This window comes from Rhea pennata, chromosome 8, assembly GCF_028389875.1.
Source record: "Rhea pennata isolate bPtePen1 chromosome 8, bPtePen1.pri, whole genome shotgun sequence".
NCBI classification, from domain to species: Eukaryota; Metazoa; Chordata; class Aves; order Rheiformes; family Rheidae; genus Rhea; species Rhea pennata.
In genome coordinates, this window is record NC_084670.1 from 36,985,910 (window position 1) to 37,003,725 (window position 17,816).

Genomic DNA, 17,816 nt, shown 5'->3' on the forward strand with positions numbered 1-17,816 from the left:
TGCATGGGGCAATATTCCAAAAATATCTGTATGATTCAATCTAAAGAGACCTTCAGGAGAATGTGAGCAGTTGCGCTCTACCCAGTCTCTTATACTCTGGTAGCTCTTAGCATCCCAGCTATGATGTGTGGGCTGCTAAGACAGGCATCTTGACACAACAGGCAGTTGAATCTTGGGTATGATTCCTCTGCAGCCCTTAGTTCTGCTAATGACTGCTCTGCAGCCTTTTGTACTGAGTCCATTTGCTGAAGCATGGTTGGACGTGAGAAGTGAACTGCTCTCTTGCAAACATCACCTGCTCCTCATTGCCTCCCATGGAGAAGGTTATTAGCTAGGGAAGATGCCAACACTGTGTGACTGCAGTCTCTTCCCTCCAGCATCCACTCAAAGGAGATCTTCCACTCTCTGCCTATTTCCTTCTGCCACTGCTGGGGATTCCTGCTCTGCATGGATCCAGCAAATTACGAAGGTATTAAGGGAAGAGTGCATCCTAGCGTCCACTCTGGGGAGGTAAGAGATGGGAAGTGCTCAGTCCTGCAGAGACAGGGGTGCTGTGGGTTGAGTTGAGCATGAAGCTATTGGTTTGGATATAGGGAATTGCTATGACATCACCAACCGAAAGCCTGTGGATGGCTTGTGCTCCATTCCAGCAGGACACTAGCAAGAGTCAAGTATTGTATGAGGACAGTGAGGAAGAAGAGGAGAACAAGGAAGAAGAGGAGGAGGATGGAGAAGCAAATGTGGAAGACTTGCTAGAGAATAGTTGGAACATTGTGCAGTTTCTCCCCCAGGCTGCCTCCTGTCAGAACTGCTTCCTCATGATTGTGTCTGGTGAGTGCAGTCTACTGCTCACCTGGTCCTCCTTTGAATGTTACCTCTGGTGAGTAGAGCTATCCCCACCCTGCTGCTGCCCAAGCCATATGCACAGCATTCCCCACAGCTTCTTGAAGCTCTCTGTGCTACTGAGGAGGTTCTGATGTTGATCCAAAGAACCCCTTACAGTCAAAGACTGCACTGTGCTGGATGTGGTACAGAAGGAAGCACCTCCGTGTCTGTAAATATCATTGTTTGGGTGGTTTCAGCACCAGTGTGAATTCTCTCAGAGAGGGGAAGAAGGTCACTAGTTCCTGATTAGTCATTGGTGCCCCAGGAGAGTCGACAAGCACAGTAGTGCTTGTGCCACTCTCCCATCGTGGACTGCATCTGGAGCTTTTCTTGTGTGTCTCTGCAGCCTACATTGTGGCTGTGTACCACAGCATGAAGGAGGAGCTGCGGTGCAATGCCCCTGGGAGCGCTCCCATCAAGAGGAGGGCCACGAGCCAGGTGTCCCAGGAGGCATTGGGAGAGACGGGAGCCATGCCTGGTGAGTACGGTTAGCCACAGTTATGCATGGGAGAGCTGTGAGCAGCACTGCTGGGCCAGTCCTGCAGCAGGAAGAGAGCTGCCCACCTTGCTGTCCCCGTATGCTTCCATATGGCTCAAGAGCTCTCTCTGCTCCTCCTCTCCAAGTATGATCACTTTCTCACTGGATTACGTGGCCAACGAGCTCACGCAGAGCTTCTTCACCATCACTCAGAAGATCCAGAAGAAGATAGCTGGTTCCCATAATGCCACTGAGCCCTCAGACATGTTCCCAGTGCTACCTGGCTCCTACTTGCCACTCAACAACCCAGCTCTAGAGTTCATCAAATACGTCTGCAAGGTTAGTGGGGTGGGCCATGTTTTTATTTCTTTTTTTCTTTTTTAAAAAAGAATCTGTTGCAATTCTACAATCAGTTTGTTTTGCCCAGCTAGCACTCGCATCAGAGTGAGTCCCCGTGAGGACCGTCTTCTCTGCTGGTGGCCTTCCCTAACACTTTCTCCTGTAGGTGTTGTCCCTGGATGCCAGAATAACTAACCAAGTAAACAAACTGCGCTGGGACCTGCTGCGCCTCATTGAGGTAGGTGAGTTCTCAGAAGAAGCCCAGTTTCGGGTCCCTTGCCGCTCCTATGTGCTCCCTGAAGTCATCCGCAGGAACTGCAATTTTTGCAGGGACTTGGACCTGTGCAAGGACCCTGCTCTCTCGCAGGTACAGCCTGTCGTGAACTCACATGTTGTCCGTCTTTCTCTCTCTCTCTCAATCCTTTTGCTTTGAAGGTTCCGTGACAGTGATAAACCTGCCTTCAGGGTTATTTTCTGTTCATCCCCTTTCCTAGCTGCCTGTGACAGTTTGAGGTGTGCTGGTGCTTTGGCTGATGCTTTATCCCCTCCCGAAATTGGTTATGGCTTCCTGGCACTCGGGGCTCTCAGAATGCTCTTGTTAGGCTGCGAGGGCTGAGGCTGCACCATGCTTTCTCTTGGGAAGAGTCACACTTGTGTTCATCTCCTTTCTCTCTGCCCCTCGGATGGGTCAGTGCTGCCCAGTTGGGTATGCTCCAAATGCCAGGCCCAGTATGACTCGGATTCCATTGAAATGGCACTGGTGGAAGCGCTGCAGAAGAAGCTAATGGCCTTGCTGCTGCAGGACCTGGTGAGTGCTGGGCTGCCGTGCTGCAGGAGCCTGCCCTTGATGTGGCAGGCTGCAGCAGGAGGGCTGAGGCTGCTCTCTGCTCCTTGGAACCAGAGCAGCCCAACCTTACCTCTGTGACTGATGTGATGCAGTGGGGATATGATGAGGAGAGTTTGGCTCGAGTGCTCTCCACTTCTTCTCTGCACATAGCTGCAGCCTTTTGCTGGCTGGCTGAGGCTTGACCCATTGACCTGGTGTCAGTGGTGTGTCCCCAGAGAGCCCTGTCAAAGGACTGAGCTGCTCAGCCTTGTCTGCTATCCCAGCTAAAACCCCTTTGCCTCTAGGTGTGCAAGAAGTGTCATGGTGTGAAGGAGACACTTATGCCTGTGTACTGCAGCTGTGCTGGAGATTTTGCCCTCACCATTTCCTCCCCGGTATGTGTGCGTCCTGCCACCACATCTGGCCTCCTGCGAGCAGCTCCCCTGTAATAGCCAGTGAAAAACCCAGTGATAACTTGTGCCTTTCGGCCCATCTGGCACAAGTTCATCTCTCTGTGCTTTCTGGCTGTTTATTCATTGATTTGTGCCCAAGCCAGCCAGTCCTGCCTGAGCAGCTTGCAGAGCTTCTCCTGGCATGCACACCTGTGGATAGCACGGCTGCAGCGTGGCAGTGCTGGATCCCAGGGATTTCTACGTCTGCAGGAGATGGGTAATGCTTGGCTGCTGAAGGAAGTGGGTGGCAGAGCTCTGCCTGTGCTTTTTGCCAACCGCGAAGGCCTGCCCTGCGTGGGCAAGGTAGCCGTGAGGTGCAAACCTCAGGCCAGGGAGGCTGGCTCTCCTGAGACTGCCCTGCTGGGGCGCTCTGCTTGCCTGTGCAGATCAGCATGGCAAGGGCTGTTTGAGGTGGCTGCCGCGGCTCCCCTGTGGCACTGAGGACCTGACGCTGTCCTCATCCCATCCCTGCCTTTGGGATACTTTCACCTTTCCTGAGCTGTGCAAAGCCCAGATTAGCAGGTTCTGCTGGCAGCCAGAGAGAGCAGGGTGTTGGTGCTTGCCCTGGCACGACTCCCCGCCCACCACCTCCACCCTCTTCTGTGCCACAAAGCAGCTGTGCTGGAGCCTATGCTCTCCAGAAGCTGCTTGGGACCAGGTAACGGAGGGGCCATGCCTGCAGGCCGGGCGAGATACAGCAGAGACCGTGGGCATGTGTTGCTGTACAGGGCAAGGCGAGTGTGGCAGCTCTCTCTTAGTTGTCTGTCCACTCTGCCTGCCTTTGGTGGCTCTGAGATTACCTCCTTGCCCACATATTGCCCCATACCATGATCTCCTAGAAGTGTGATTGGAAGTGGAGCAGAGGGATAGGAAAGAGGAGGCGCAGCTGGAGCATTGCAGTGCCAGATCCCAGGGACTTCCAGAGCTGCAGGAGATGGATGACAGGTGCCTTGTGAACAAAGTAGCCCAGCAGAGCCCTTCCCATCCTGCCTGCTGCCCTCAAATACTTCACATGGCAGCAGGACCCAGTGACTCCTAGCCCCATGTGCTGGTGCCCACAGATGGTTTAGGGAGCACTTGTTCCACTCTGGTTCCGGGGGGCCAAGTGTCTGCTTTGGCAAGCCAGCACTAACACACACACACACACACACACACACACACACACTCACACATGCACTCTTCAGCAGCAAGCAGTTTATTAGTAAATACTTACAAAGAGACCGACCCGAGGGAAATCTTGAGAAGAACCACTCCAATGCTTGTCCCGATCTTCTGCATGATGAAAGAGAGATTGCTGGCAGGCACAATCCTTTCGGGTGTCCCCGAGGAGGCAACGTAGCCCTCTGTTGTGAAGCAGCCACCCTCTCCTTTGGAAAAATTCTGGTACTTATGGTTATTCATGGTAGGCGGAAGTCCCGGCACGTGGGCCCAGCAAGTGCAGGGAGTTTAGCCCAACTCCGCCCCAGTTGCATAACCGGGCTATGACACTGCGTACGTGTGCAGACTTATTTCGGGGGCCACTGACTCTGGAGGTCACTATTTCATTACTTTTCAACTTGAGACCTTCTTGTTGACTGCTTCTCATGGTTATTCTGTGGCTGGGAGCCACCAAATCTCTATGTAATAACCGCTGTTCTTTCTCACAGATTTCCAAGACCTTCTTAGTTACTTATTTGTATCCTGCTTAACACAGCGGTAGTTTTCTAGACACACAAAAGTTACAGCACGGACCATTCCCACCAAGTATCACGTAGTACGGATACAAAAGTTGCAACAGGAACCATTCCCACCAAGTATCACCTAGTACGGATGCAGCACTCTGGATCCCAGAGGCGAGGAGATCACTGAGAGCTCCTTTTCCTGTCCTTTCCCTATACATCTGTGTTCATCCTTCAGAAGGGCTACCAGGAATGGGAGACAGCTGGAGAGCTCTGTCCTCACCAAAGTCAAGGGCGTGACACAGTCACCAAGCAAGGTGTGGGATGTTGGGGTGTACAGAGCCCACCACCCCCTCCCCCGCGTCTGCTCCCCCCCCCCCAGCCCTGGCCGAGGTGAGGCTCCGACCCTCCTTTCTCCCTTCTCTTGTCTTGCTTGCTTTGGATGGCCTCTTGGAGCAGTAGATGAGCAGCAGACTTTCTGCAAGGGCTTCCCAACTGCTCCTTCATCCAGATGGACCCAGCAAAGGAAGCTGTCCTGTGTGGTGGTCTGCGCTGCCTGCATGGGGACTCCTGTGTTCCCTCCTCCAGGCCCAGCACTGTCCTTGGCTCCTGATGAGGCAACCATAGCTCCGTCCCAACCACACTGGAACTGCATGTTAGGTCACCTTTGCAGTGCAGTGCGGCAGGCTCAGCGGAGCTTGGCACGTAGCACCAGGCAGGGCCCTATGGCCTTAGCCAGGCAGGCGCGCTATGGTCTGCCTGCCCTGACAAGCAGTGTCAGGCCTCTGTGGTTTTGGATGTTCAGGGTGGGAGAGGGCACTCTCAGATCAGGTCAAGGGAAGCTCTGACATTCACCTCACTATTTGCCAGGGCTATTATTGCCAGCTGCAGCTATTTGTAGCAGAGGGCAGATCAGCTTTGTATTGCCCTAAAGCTTGCGGGAAACAGATTGAACCTTGCCAGACTCTACAAGTGAGAAGCGGGAAGAGGAATGTGCCTTTGATGCTAGGCTCCGTCCCGGAGGAGAGGCACTCTCTCAGCCTTTCGTCTTTTGAGGCAACTGCATGACTTTGGTGGGGCACTTTCAGATGTGGCAGCTGCCCCAGGCCTGTTGCGTGGCCAGAGTGGAGATGGCCTGGTGCACTGGGGCAGGATCTTAGCTTTTTCAATGGGTGGCATGAGAGAGAGGATGAGTTTGCAGTGGTTTTGGCAAAGTGCTTTAGAAATTAGCAAGCTGGTTTGTGGAAGAGCTTGGGCTGGCCTCGAGCATTGCCAGTGTGGACATGGCTTGCAGCCGCCACCCGGCATCACCTGGCCAGTGTGTCAGACCTGGCTGATGGCCTCTCTCGGACAGAGAGTCTCGGAGCCTTCCACTATTCCCAGAAGTCTTCTCACAGAGATGTTGAGACAGATGAATCCCCCCTAGGTGGCAACAGTGAGGCCACATCTGGAATGCAGTGCCCTGTGCAGGGACCATGAGAGCTGCCAGTAAGCTGGAGCAAGTGCAGCAGAGCCCATGAAGATGGTCAGGGCTGGAGAACACAACGTAGGAGAAAAGGCTGAAGGAGCTGAATTTGTCCTGTCTCGGGAAGGGATAATGAAGGGGCATCTAAGACAGTGATCCAGCACCCGGAGGAGGCTATGGAGGCAGACACTTCTTAGAGGTGCTCAGTGAAGGCATGAGAGGCAGCTGGCCTGAGGTGCCCCTGAGGGAATTAGGACTGGTAGAAAGGAAACTATTCTTGTGCCTGAGAGTGGTGCAGCCCTGGGAGAGGCACCAGAGAGGCGGGAGCCCTGTGTCCTTGGAGAGATTCAACATATAGCTGGACAAGGTCCTGAGCAGCCTGCTTTGTGTGGAGTTAGCCCTGCCTAGAGCAGAGGGGTGGACTAGAGGCCTGCAAACCTCCTGCCCACCTCAGGCTTTCAGCAATCTGTGATTAAAAGCAGCAAGAAGCCATGGAGAAATGACTTTGAAGGCAGAATGCTTCTTGCTGTTGCACTGATGCAGATCAGAGCTTTCAGGAGGCAGGTGATTTGGGGATAGTGGTGACCCTGGTGTGAGGACACAATGCTGGAGTGTTTCCCTGCCACTGCCATTCTTGACAGTATTTGGCTGTTTCCAAAGAGCAAAGGTTGACTCGAGCCTGTTGGGTACATGGGACAGCAGCTCTGCCCTGTGTGCTGCCTGCAGAACCAACTCCAGATTGAGCAAAGTGCTGCCAGGAGGTGCTTTCCACAGCAGTGCAAACTCACGGCTTGCATGTCGCTGTGTGAATAGGCATGCGTACGTGGTGGTATGAGCACAGGTGTGAACCTGTGTGCACTGTCCCAGTGTGTGTGTGTGTGCCCCTGTGCACGTGCATGTGCAAATGCATGTGTGCACACCTGCATGTAACTCTACATGAGAATGCATGTGGTCTCATCTCCATGTGCATATGCTTGTGTGACCCCGTGTCAAAGCATAGCTCTGCCTTCCTACAAACAGCATGATCTCTGCTGGTTGCTTCTTAGGGCGGGAGCACCTTCCGCATCCTTGCGTGGGTGGAGGTCAGCCCTGCCCGGACGATAGAGACCTGCCCTGAGGTGAGGTGGGCCCGGAAAGAGGAATGGAGAGGATGGTGTGTTACAGAGATGCATGGAGATATCTGGAGCTGCCAGCAGGGACCCCAGGACAGAGTCAGCGCAGAGCTGCACGCACATGGACGTGATGTTGGTGCCTGTCGCTCTCCTCTGCTGCTACCAGTTTGTGGCAGGGATCTGCCTGCATCCCTTGACTTGGGCACTTTTGGGGGCTGCTGAGTGAGGGATCACAGGAGGGGAGATGTATGGAGACTGAGCGGAGCTTGCTGGCGGATGCAGAGACCTGGGGAATCCTAGTGAGCACAGCTGCCCCTGGCTCAGTTCCCATGCAAGGAAATGGAGAAGAGGGTTGACTGTCTACTCCGGAGGACACACCAAGGAAAGCCATGCTAGAGTAGGGCCACCGCAGGCATGCTTAACAGCTACTTACCCCAGGCAGCTTGCAAGGGCTGGCAGCTATGCAGAGATGGGGAAGCACATGGGGTGCCCCGTCCCCTCTGTAGCCACAGTGTAGGACTATCAGGTGCATGTCCTGTTCTCATCATGTCCCCCATGACCCTGCAGGGGCTAACAGTTTGCAGTGCTGTGTTCAACTGCGACCATGACTGCACCCCTGGCGACATGGACATGTTGGGCCACAGAGAGCTGGGCATGTGCAGGGACAAGTGATCTGTGCAGCACTGCACACTGGGCAGGATCCCATTTGCCAGGAAGTTCAGCGGTGTGTGTTCATCCTCACAGGGCAGAAGACAGGGTGCTGCGTGCCCAGTGCTGGTGGCACCGAGAAGAGCTCTGAAATGCTGGCTTGGTGTCTAGCAGAGGAAGCAAGTGTCGGGTGCAGGCCCCAAGGATGTGTCCTGGCCCTGGGGAGGATAGGCCTCTGCTAGGATGGAACAGGCACCAAAAGGCTGGCCCGTCTTCAAGGTCCTGTTGGACACCAGGGGATGCTCTGGGCGGGACACCTCTGAGGGCGCTCTTGAGAGGTTTGGCCCCTTCAGCAATAGGCCCTGGCCTGGGGAGGGGGTGCCATGGCACAGGGATGCCACTTCCCAATGGCAGCATGGGAGCGGACTCTTGCCCTTTCTGCAGTGACCTGGGGCAAGCCTGGGGCAGCGTGGGGCGCGTTGACACAGAGCAAGGGGCCCGCAGGCGTCCTGGGGCATGGCCTGGGCATGGCCCCGCAGCAGGAGACGCAGCTGCCCTGTGGTGCTGGGCACAGGGGCTGCAGCAGGGCTGGCAGCCCCGGGGCCTTGTGCCAATGCTGGGCCGGCAGACAGCAAGCAGGGAGGCTGCAGCGCGGCCCCAGGGCCCCCATGTCGCAGCACTGTGACCCGGCAATGCAGTCTCAGTACCTGCGGCACGAGCAGGGCTAGAAGCCGCCCGCGCCCCTGCCGCTCTGCCACTTAGGTTCCCGGTGGCCGGGTATCCGCTTTGGCAAGTCAGCACTAATGTTGGAGAAATCCTGTGAAAAAACCTTGCAAATAGTTAACAGGACTCAAGGACAAGGCAGAAAGAAAAACAGTACTGCAAAGGATAACGAGCTCTGGCTAAATAACCTTGATGAAACCACAGCACTTTGAAGAATGCGAGGGGGAGGTAAGACAAAAACGTCAGAGTAACCCAGAAGTCACCTTAGGTTCATTAAGGCTTATTAACATATTAAACTAGACACCCCTAAATGAATAATGAGATGGAAATGACAAGATAATGATGTTACAACCTCTTCTTCGCTTCCAATGCTAATTAACAGGAATGTGAAAGCACAAGCGCAGAGCGATTACCTGATGTAATGAAACTGTAACCAATAGAAAGATTTGTATAAAGTACTCCCTGAAAAGCGTGTATAAATCAAGAATGAGAGGGGGAGAAAGTGTGCCAGCGTTGTGGATTTATCATCTAGCACCCATCTCTGCGCAGAAATGAAATAAACAAACATCTCGACCCTGTGTGTCTATTGGTTGCTTGCACACCGGGTAACAGAACCCAGATTTTGGACAACACATACAGTGTCTCATCTCCAGGACAGTGCTTTTTGGCATGTCCTGACTTCATGAGGAGACACCCTGGATCCATACCAGTTGGAGAATGTTGCTCTCCCTTATTCTGCAAGCTGAAAAAGAAGCAGAAGCAGCAGCAGCAGAAGCTGCAGAAGCAGAAGGTGGAGAAGAAAGTACACTAGAAGCAGAAAGACGGGCGTGTTAGGGAAGACTGTCTTTCAGCTGGGACACTCCCCAAACCTCTGCATTTAGCCGTACAAGCCTTGAAGAAAATTATAGGGAGAGCGGTGGTTCATCAGGGCTTTCTGCATTTTAATGAGCCCCATGGGGTTCTGGTGCTGAGTGCATGGACTCAGCTTCTGAGAGCAGATTGAACCAAATGGTCAAGAAGTCAAAGTCAGAAGCCCAGCCCAAAGGTTTGCAGAGCGTGAATGGGTCCCCCTGAAGGCCATTAGCAACAAGGGGGGCTGATGAGAGCAGAACATTGTGATCCCCAATCACAGGCAGACAGAGGAAATGCGCAGGTGGCTCTGACACCACATAACCTCTTCCTGTGTTTCATCAAGCAAAATGGCCAGGCACGGACACCCAGCCCCTGGGAAGGGAGATCCTTTCCATTGCACATTGCTCAAGGCTCTTCCTGGGGGCAGTGTGAGGGTGGGGGCGTGCAATGGCGAGTGCAGGGCAAGGACACAACACCTTGCAGGCTGCCCAGTGGGGCAAGAGAGCGGCAAGGCCGCGGTCTCCTGGTCGGCCCTGGTGGCACACACAACAGCCCTAGCCGAGGGGACCAAGCCCTCAGTTCCGATGGAGGCTTTCAGCCTTGCCAGAGCCCTCTGCTGTCTCCAGCACAGGCTGCCCTATGCTGCCCCATGCCTCTTGTGCGTGTGTCCCTGTAGACCGCTAGCCTGCTTCCCCACCTTGCTCTCACCCTGGCATCTCCCTGCCTTCACTGATGTCTCTTCCCTCTTACTGGCTGCTCCTCGAAACACAAAGCCACGGGATGATGACACACTCACTCCCTCAGGGGGACCTCTTACACCAAAGCACCACCCTTCAGGCGACGTTTCTTCATCCTCACAAACTACCTAAGCTGCACTTTGTGGCTCTCCTCTTCTCATGCTGTTTCCCACTGCCAAGGAAAGCTCCTGGGAGCCCCCAAATCAGACATGTTAGTGCTGAGTCAAGGGGCATAGCAACTCCCCTTGTCTGCACAGCCACCCTCCTCCCAATACAGACCCGTGCGTATCTGGCCTTATGCACCCCGGGTGCACACCACAGGCTCCCACAGCACCCTTGTAACACCCAGGCCCTTCTTGCCACTCCTCAGCCTGTCAGGTCCCAGCCTGCCCTGATGCACAGCAGTCCTCTTCCCATGACTTGCCCCTTCTGCTTGTAAAACCTCATGAAGGTGCCACTGGCCAAATCCCCGGGCTTCTCAGGATTCCACCAGATGGAAGCTCCTTGGTGTCAGCTGTTCATGTGTGTGCGCAGATGGCTCACCCACACTTTGTGGTGCCTCTGACAAGATAACAGCGGGCAGAACTACCTGCAGCACAGCACCACTACTAGCAGGCAGTGCTAGTGTAATGGCATTGCTGGCCAAGGAAGGAATTACCATCTCAAAGGCATCTCAAAAACACCAGAGGAGGGTTCAAGACAAGCAAAACCTTTCCCTGTGGGGAAAGGGCAAACAGAGACGGGCTGTTTGGAGGCAAGGCTATGTGGATGGCAAGAGGGAAGAACTTAGACGGGGGAAAAGAGCGAGAAAGAGACTAAGAGGTGAAGCAAAGCAGGACCCAGGGCAGATCGTGCTTGTGTCTGATGTACTTCCATGGTCCCACGGAACCTCAGTGCTTTCCCTAACACCAGCAAGAGAAGAGTCGGAGCGGAAGGAATCACAGGCTCGCTGAGGCAAGGCAGGACCTCCGGCGGCCTCTAGCCCAACCTCTGGCTCCCAGCAGGGTCAGCTATGGTGGCAGAGTAGGTTTCCCAGGCCCTGAGGTACTCTTGAAAGCTCTTCTCCAGGCTGAACAAGCCCCCTTGCCTCACCCAGCAAGCACTTCCGATCCCCAGCCATCTTGGGAGCAGTCCATCGAACTCACTCACCCATACCAGGTGCATCCGCTGACTCTTTCAATCCGCGATGAGTTTTAGCAGTTAGCTGTGGTCTGCAGAAAGGTCCCAGGGAGGAGGGAGGCAGTACCCCAGCTCATACTAGGCCTCAGCGACTTGTAGACCAGTTGGACAGGCATCAGTCTGCATGCTGAGGGATCCGGCTGTTGTCATGGCGATGCTGGAGCGATGCTGAGAGGAAACCCCTGCAAATAGTTAACACGACTCAAGGCCAAGGCGGAGAGAAAAACAGCATTGCAAGGGATAACCAGCTGCAGCGGAATGACCTTGCTGAAACCACAGCACGTCAAAGAATGTGAGAGGTAGGCAATTCAAAAACAGAGGAATAACCCACAAGTGGCTGTCAGTTCATAAAGGCTTGTTAACATGTTGTCCTAGACACCCCTAAATGAATAATGAGGTGGAAATGCCATAATAATGATGTCACTGCCTCTTCTCCACTTCGTATGCTAATTAACAGGAAGGTGAAAGTGCAAGCGCAGAGCGAATAATGAAATTGTAACCGGAAGGAAAATTGGTATGAAGTACTCCCTGAAAAGCGTATATAAAACTGGGGGAGGTTCCTGAGCTCTGGAAGAAAGCAGACATCACTCCTACCCACAAGCATGGCAAGAAGGCAGATGCAGACCTGGCAGCCTGTCTGCCTGTCAGCCTCAGCTTGATCCCTGAGAAGGTGATGGAGAAAATCCTCCCCAGAGCTCTTTCCACACATATTTTCCCCAGAAGGGGACTGGGAATACTCAGCATGGCATAAGAAAGGTAACTCTACAGTGAATGGATGGGCTCAGTGGGTAAGGGCAGTAGGGCAGCAGGTGCGGTTTATGGGGCTTTCGTAAGTGGTTGATACACCAGAGAGTTGTGCAGCCATTCAGGGGGATCTCACTTTAATGAATGACTTCTACTCCAAAGTGCACGGGGAGCCCCGGAAACCACGCAGAGCGGTCACAGCTGGGAAGCTGCTGGACACCCAGGTTGGACGGCCAGCCAGGAGTCACTCCGCGTCCCCTAAAGTGCCCTTTCACAGAATGGGTAAGGTTGGAAGGGACCTCTGGAGATCTTCTAGTCCAACCCCCCTGCTCGAGCAGGGTCACCTACAGCAGGTTAGACAGGAGTGCATCTGGGCGCGCTTTGAATAGCTCCAGAGAAGGAGATTCCACAACCTCTGTGGGCAACATGTTCCAGTGCTCTGTCACTCTCACAGTAGAGAACTCCCTCCTCATATTCAGGCAGAACTGCCTGTGTTTCGGGTTGTGCCCGTTGCCTCATGTCCTGCCGCATGGCACTACTGACAAGAGTCCGGCCCCATCCCCTTGACACTCTCCCTTCAGATCCTTCTACACACTGAGAAGAGTTACACACTTGGTCAGACTAGAGCTATTTCTTCATCTCAACCGTATGCAGCTGGAGTAGCAACTGGCTGCAAAGTAGCTAGACATCATCGACAAAGGGCAATATGCATGTCCGGCCCTGACTGGATTGGTCAGTGGGTAGAGAGCACCCTTTGGGGCTGCTCTCACGTGCTCTGCCAGTTGCCTGAGTCCTCACCAGATCTTCCACAGGTGCTCTTACTACACATGGGCACATCTGAATGCGTGCAAAAAGAGCCAGTGCGGGAAAAGGAACATCACAGACAACATTGCTGCTGCTGCCAAGACCATCATGAGGTTCTAACCTCTTCCTAATGCACCCCAGGATACCTGTGGCCACCTTGGCCACAGGGGCACGTTGCGGGCTCATAATCAACTTGTTGTCCACCAGTACTCCCAGGTCCTTCTCTGCAGAGCTGCTTTCTAGCAGGTCAGCCCCCTCCTTGTACTGGTGCCTAGCGTTATTCCTCCCTCGGTGCAGCATCTCTGCACTTGCCCTTGTCAAACCTCAGGACGTTCTTCTCTGCCCCACTCCCCAGCCTGGTCAGGTCTCTCTGAATGGCAACACAGCACTCAGCTGTATCAGCCACTCCTCCCAGCTTGGTATCATCAGCAAACCTGCTGAGGAGGCACTCTGTCCCTTCAACCAGGTCATTGATGAATAAGCTGAGCAGGATGGGACCAAGTCCTGAGCCCTGGGGAACTCCACTAGCCACAGGCCTCCAACTAGACTCCGCACAATGGACGACAACCGTCTGAGCTCTGCCGTTCAGCCAGTTCTCAATCCTCAATCAACCTCACATTCCACTCATCCAACACACACTTCCTGAGCTTGCCTGGGAGGATGTTACGGGAGACAGTGTTGAAAGCCTTGCTGAAGTCAAGGAACACCATGTTCAATGCTCTTCTTTCATCTACACAGCCAGTCATACCATCATAGAAGGCTATCAGATTTCCCCTTAAGCATGTTTTCTCCTTTGTGAATCCATGCTGACAACTCCTGATCACCCTGTTTTCCTCCATATGCTTGGAGATGGCATCCAGAATGAGCTGTTCTATCACCTTTCGAGGGATGGAGGTGAGGCTGACTGGCCTGTAGTTACCTGGGACCTCTTTCTTGCCCCTTTTGAAGACTGGAGTGACATTGGCTTTCTTCCAGTCCTCAGGCACCTCTCCTGTTCTCCAGGACCTTTCAAAGATGATGGAGAGTGGTCTGGCAAGAGCACCTGCAGCTCAGTACTCGTCGGTGTATCCCATTAGGACCCACGGGTTTGTGAACATTAAGCTTGCCCAGAAGATCTCTAATCCGATCCTCCTGAAGCAAGGGAAAGTCTTCCTTTCTGCAGGCTTTCTCCCTTGTCTACAGCCTCTGGGATTCTTGAGGGCTGCTGTTAGCAGTGGAGACTGAAGCAAAGAAGGCATTCAGTAATTCTGCCTTCTCTGCAGCCTTCGTCACCAGGGCCTTTGCCCCATTCAGCAGCAGGCCCACATTTTCCCCAGCCTTCCTCTTGCTGCTGAGGTATAGGAGGAAGCCCTTCTTGTTGTCCTTAACATCCCTCGCTGGACTTAATTCCAGCTGGGCCTTAGGCTTCCTCGTCGCATCTCTACATACTCTGACAGCATTCCTATAATCCTCCCAAGTAGCCTCTTCCTGCTTCCACATTCTGTGTACTTTCTTCCTCTGTCCGAATTTGGCCAAGAGCTCTTTGCTTATCCATGTCGGTGTCCTGCCCCATCTGCTGGACTTCTTTCTCCTTGGGATGCCCCACTTGAGCTTGGAGGAAGTGATGCTTGAATACTAGCCAGCTCTCTTGGACCCCGCTTCCTTCTAGGGCCTTAACCCATGAGATTCCACCAATTAGGTCTCTGAAGAGCCTGAAGTCCACGGTTGCAGTCCTGCTTGTTACCCTAGTTCTTTCCTGCAGGATCCTCAACTCCACCTCCTCATGGTCACTGAAACCAAGGCTACCCCCAACCTTCATATCTACAACCAGTCCTTCTTTGTTGCTTAAGACAAGGTCCAGCAAGAAAACCTTCCTCGTAGGCTCCTCCACCACCTGTGTCAAGAAGTTACCATCGATGTACTGCAGGAGCCTCCTGGACTGTTTGTGCCTAGCTGTGCTGTCCTTCCCGCACATGTCAGGGTGGTTGAAGTCTCCCATGGGAACCAGGGCCTGTGATTGGGAGGCTACTTCCAGCTGTCTGTGGAAGGCCTCATTGACTTCCTCTTTTTGGTCAGGTGACTTGTCTTAGACACCCACAATGGGGTCCCCATGTTAGCCTGCCCTTTGATCTTCACCCGTAAGCTCTCCACTGCCTCCTCCTCCACTCCTAGGCAGAACTCGAGGCATTCCAATTGCTCTCTCACATAAAGAGGAACTCACCACCTCGCCTTCCTGGCCTGTCTTTCCTAAAACACACGTAGCCATCCACGACCGCATTCCAGTCATGTGAGCTATCCCACCATGACTCTGTATTACCAGCTCCATTACATTTCGAGCTTTACAAACCTTTCTAGTTTTCCTATACCTCTGGCGTGTTTAGTGTTGTCTAGCATCTGTCATAGGTGTAGAACCGCTAAGCTCCAAGAAAATCTTCTCCTTAACAAATGATGAGTTCTCGAGTTCAGCGCAACCAGCCGGCACAGCCCAACACTCTTCAAAGCCTCAGGCTGGGAGCAGAGAGGCTGGGGAGCATCTGTGCTGAAAATGACAACAGGATTTTGGCACACCAAAGGCAAAGGAAGAATCACAGAATTGTTGAGGTTGGAAGGGACCACTGGAGATCATCTAGTTGAACCAGCCTGCACAAGCAAGGTCACCTACAGCATATTAGATGGGATTGCATCTGGGCTGGGGGACCCAGCGCATCCCCTCAGGTGCAGGACAGAGGCTCCCAGAGGTGACCAGCCTCAAAAATGGGCAGAACCCCTCCTCAGTGGTGCCCAGCCTTGGTCCTGGCTCTGCTCTACCTCTGCACCCCATGGTGGGGGGCACCACTCAACCACTGTCCCAGCCCATGCCATGGGAGATGCTGTCCTGGGCTGTTCCCTGCACAGGGATGGGGAGCTGCTACAGGTTTCACATGGGTTTGTGCTTCCCAAGGAACACCCTTTTGCTTAAAAAATGCAGTTAGCCAAATTGTAATTAGAGAATACATTCATCTGCTTTCTTGTTTGGATGCCAGAGGATTAATAGCTGCATTAAAAAACAACAACAACAAAAAAATCCACCCCAAATTTTGTCTCTCTTGCCTCTACTACCTAACTGGGCATTGAAAACTTCTCCATGATTGATAATCATCAAGGAACAAATCTAGTACCTAAGCTCCGAGGAAATTAAAAGGAAAAAAAAAAAAAAAAAAAAAAAAAAAAAGCCCCGAAAGGGGATATTCTACTTCAAAATGAAGTAACCTTTTTAAAGGTCGGTCAGGAGCTGTGAGCACAGAAGCGGTGCCTGCAGTTACCTTGTGATACACTCCAACAAGCAATCCTTTCTGCCCCTACAACTACAAAAAATGGGTTCGTGCCCGCAGAGCCCTTGGCTGAGCAGCTCTGCTCATGTGGACACACCAGCACTGCACAGCACTTGTATAAATCCACAGATCTGCATTTACCCCTCCGGCCTTGGCACTTCGTTGCCCACAGCCCTCTGCAGCCCATTACCCACAACAGGCACGCATGAGTGCTGCCTGGTCCACATTTACTGCACAACCAGGCAGGTTGTGGCACCACGCAGAGGGCCATTGACAGGCTGGAGAAAGGGGCAGAGAGGAACCTCATGAAGTTTGGCAATGGGAAATGCCAAGTCCTGCACATGAGAAGAAAAATCCCCAGGCATCAGGACACGTTGGGGACTGACCAGCTGAGGAGCAGCTTTCCAGAGAAGGACCCAGGGATTCGGGTGGGCAAGTTGGCCATGAGCAAGCAACATGTCTGTGTGACAAAGGCGGTCGACAGTGTGGCTGTTGTGAGGAAAAGGAAGTACAAGGGGTCTTGTATCTGGATGCACATCAACAGAAATGCCAGGAATAAGGAAAGTGCAGAACAGACTCATGGACACCCCTTCTGCCCACTCCTGGTCTAGCACTGGTCTTTACTTCTTCACATCAGGAAACTGTTTTCCCCAAAGAAACTAAACAGTCCCCCAATACCTACAGTACTTGCACCAGACCAAGCAAGCACCCCCAGCACTTGGTGCTCAGACCTCAGCTGAGCAGCTGCTTTTCCCAGGACTCTGACTCAGGAGAGAGAGTGAAATCCTCCCACAAGGGCAGCCCAAGCAACAAGCACATGGGCAAATTCAGCTGCACAAGGTAGATGAGGTGGTTGCTGCACCCAGGCCCCTCTGCTGTAGTCCTTCAACCTCCCGTCAGCGGCATCACAGATGCCTCCATCCTGATATCCTGACTAGCGATTTCTTCTTCTTAATGCACATGGCATGAAAAGAACAGATCTGGAATTAAAACCCCTCTTTCTTTCCCTTCCACATCCACAAACACCAAAAACAACCGAGAAAATCTAGTTGCTGCTAGCAACCCTCTGGCTTCTTCATTGTTTTCTGTGAACGGTTGTTTTGAGTGTGAGTTTTGTTGTTTTCACAGAATGACAAAATAGATGATATTGGCAGGGACCTCTGGAGATCCCCTGGTCTAACCCCCCTGACCAAGCAGGGGGGCTTAGAGCAGGTTGTCCAGGACTGGGTCAGGCAGGTTTGGAGTATCTCATCAAGCCAAGACTTCACAACTTCTCAAGGAATCTCTTCCAGCACTTACCTACCCTCAGAGTGAAAAAGTGTTTTTCTGCCCTCAGGTGGAAAGTCATGATTTGCCATTTTGTGCCCATTGCCTCTCTTCCTCTTGCTGGGTGCTACAGAGAACCACTCAGAGTCATGGTCTCCATCTTCCTTACACCCTCCCGTCAGATATTTAGATACCTGGAAAGGATCCCCACCAGCAGTCTGCTTTACAGCAGAAACAGTCCCAGCTTTCTCAGTGTCTCCTCCTACGGGAGATGCTCCAACCCTTCAGTCATCTTTGTGACCCCACAGCACCAACATCTCTGACACTCACAGCAACAATAGACATGACCCAGGGAAAT

General features: G+C 53.1%; 1 protein-coding gene across 1 annotated transcript; it reads left to right on the forward strand.

Moving 5' to 3' along the window:
- Positions 1–447: 447 nt before the first annotated feature.
- LOC134143740 (DNA polymerase epsilon catalytic subunit A-like) lies at positions 448–16,803 on the forward strand. The gene is made up of 8 exons (XM_062582031.1): positions 448–510; positions 651–831; positions 1,232–1,367; positions 1,510–1,702; positions 1,869–2,068; positions 2,384–2,510; positions 2,834–2,923; positions 16,435–16,803. Exons 1-8 carry the CDS (start codon positions 448–450, stop codon positions 16,801–16,803), a joined length of 1,359 nt encoding a protein of 452 aa, XP_062438015.1.
- Positions 16,804–17,816: the final 1,013 nt, after the last annotated feature.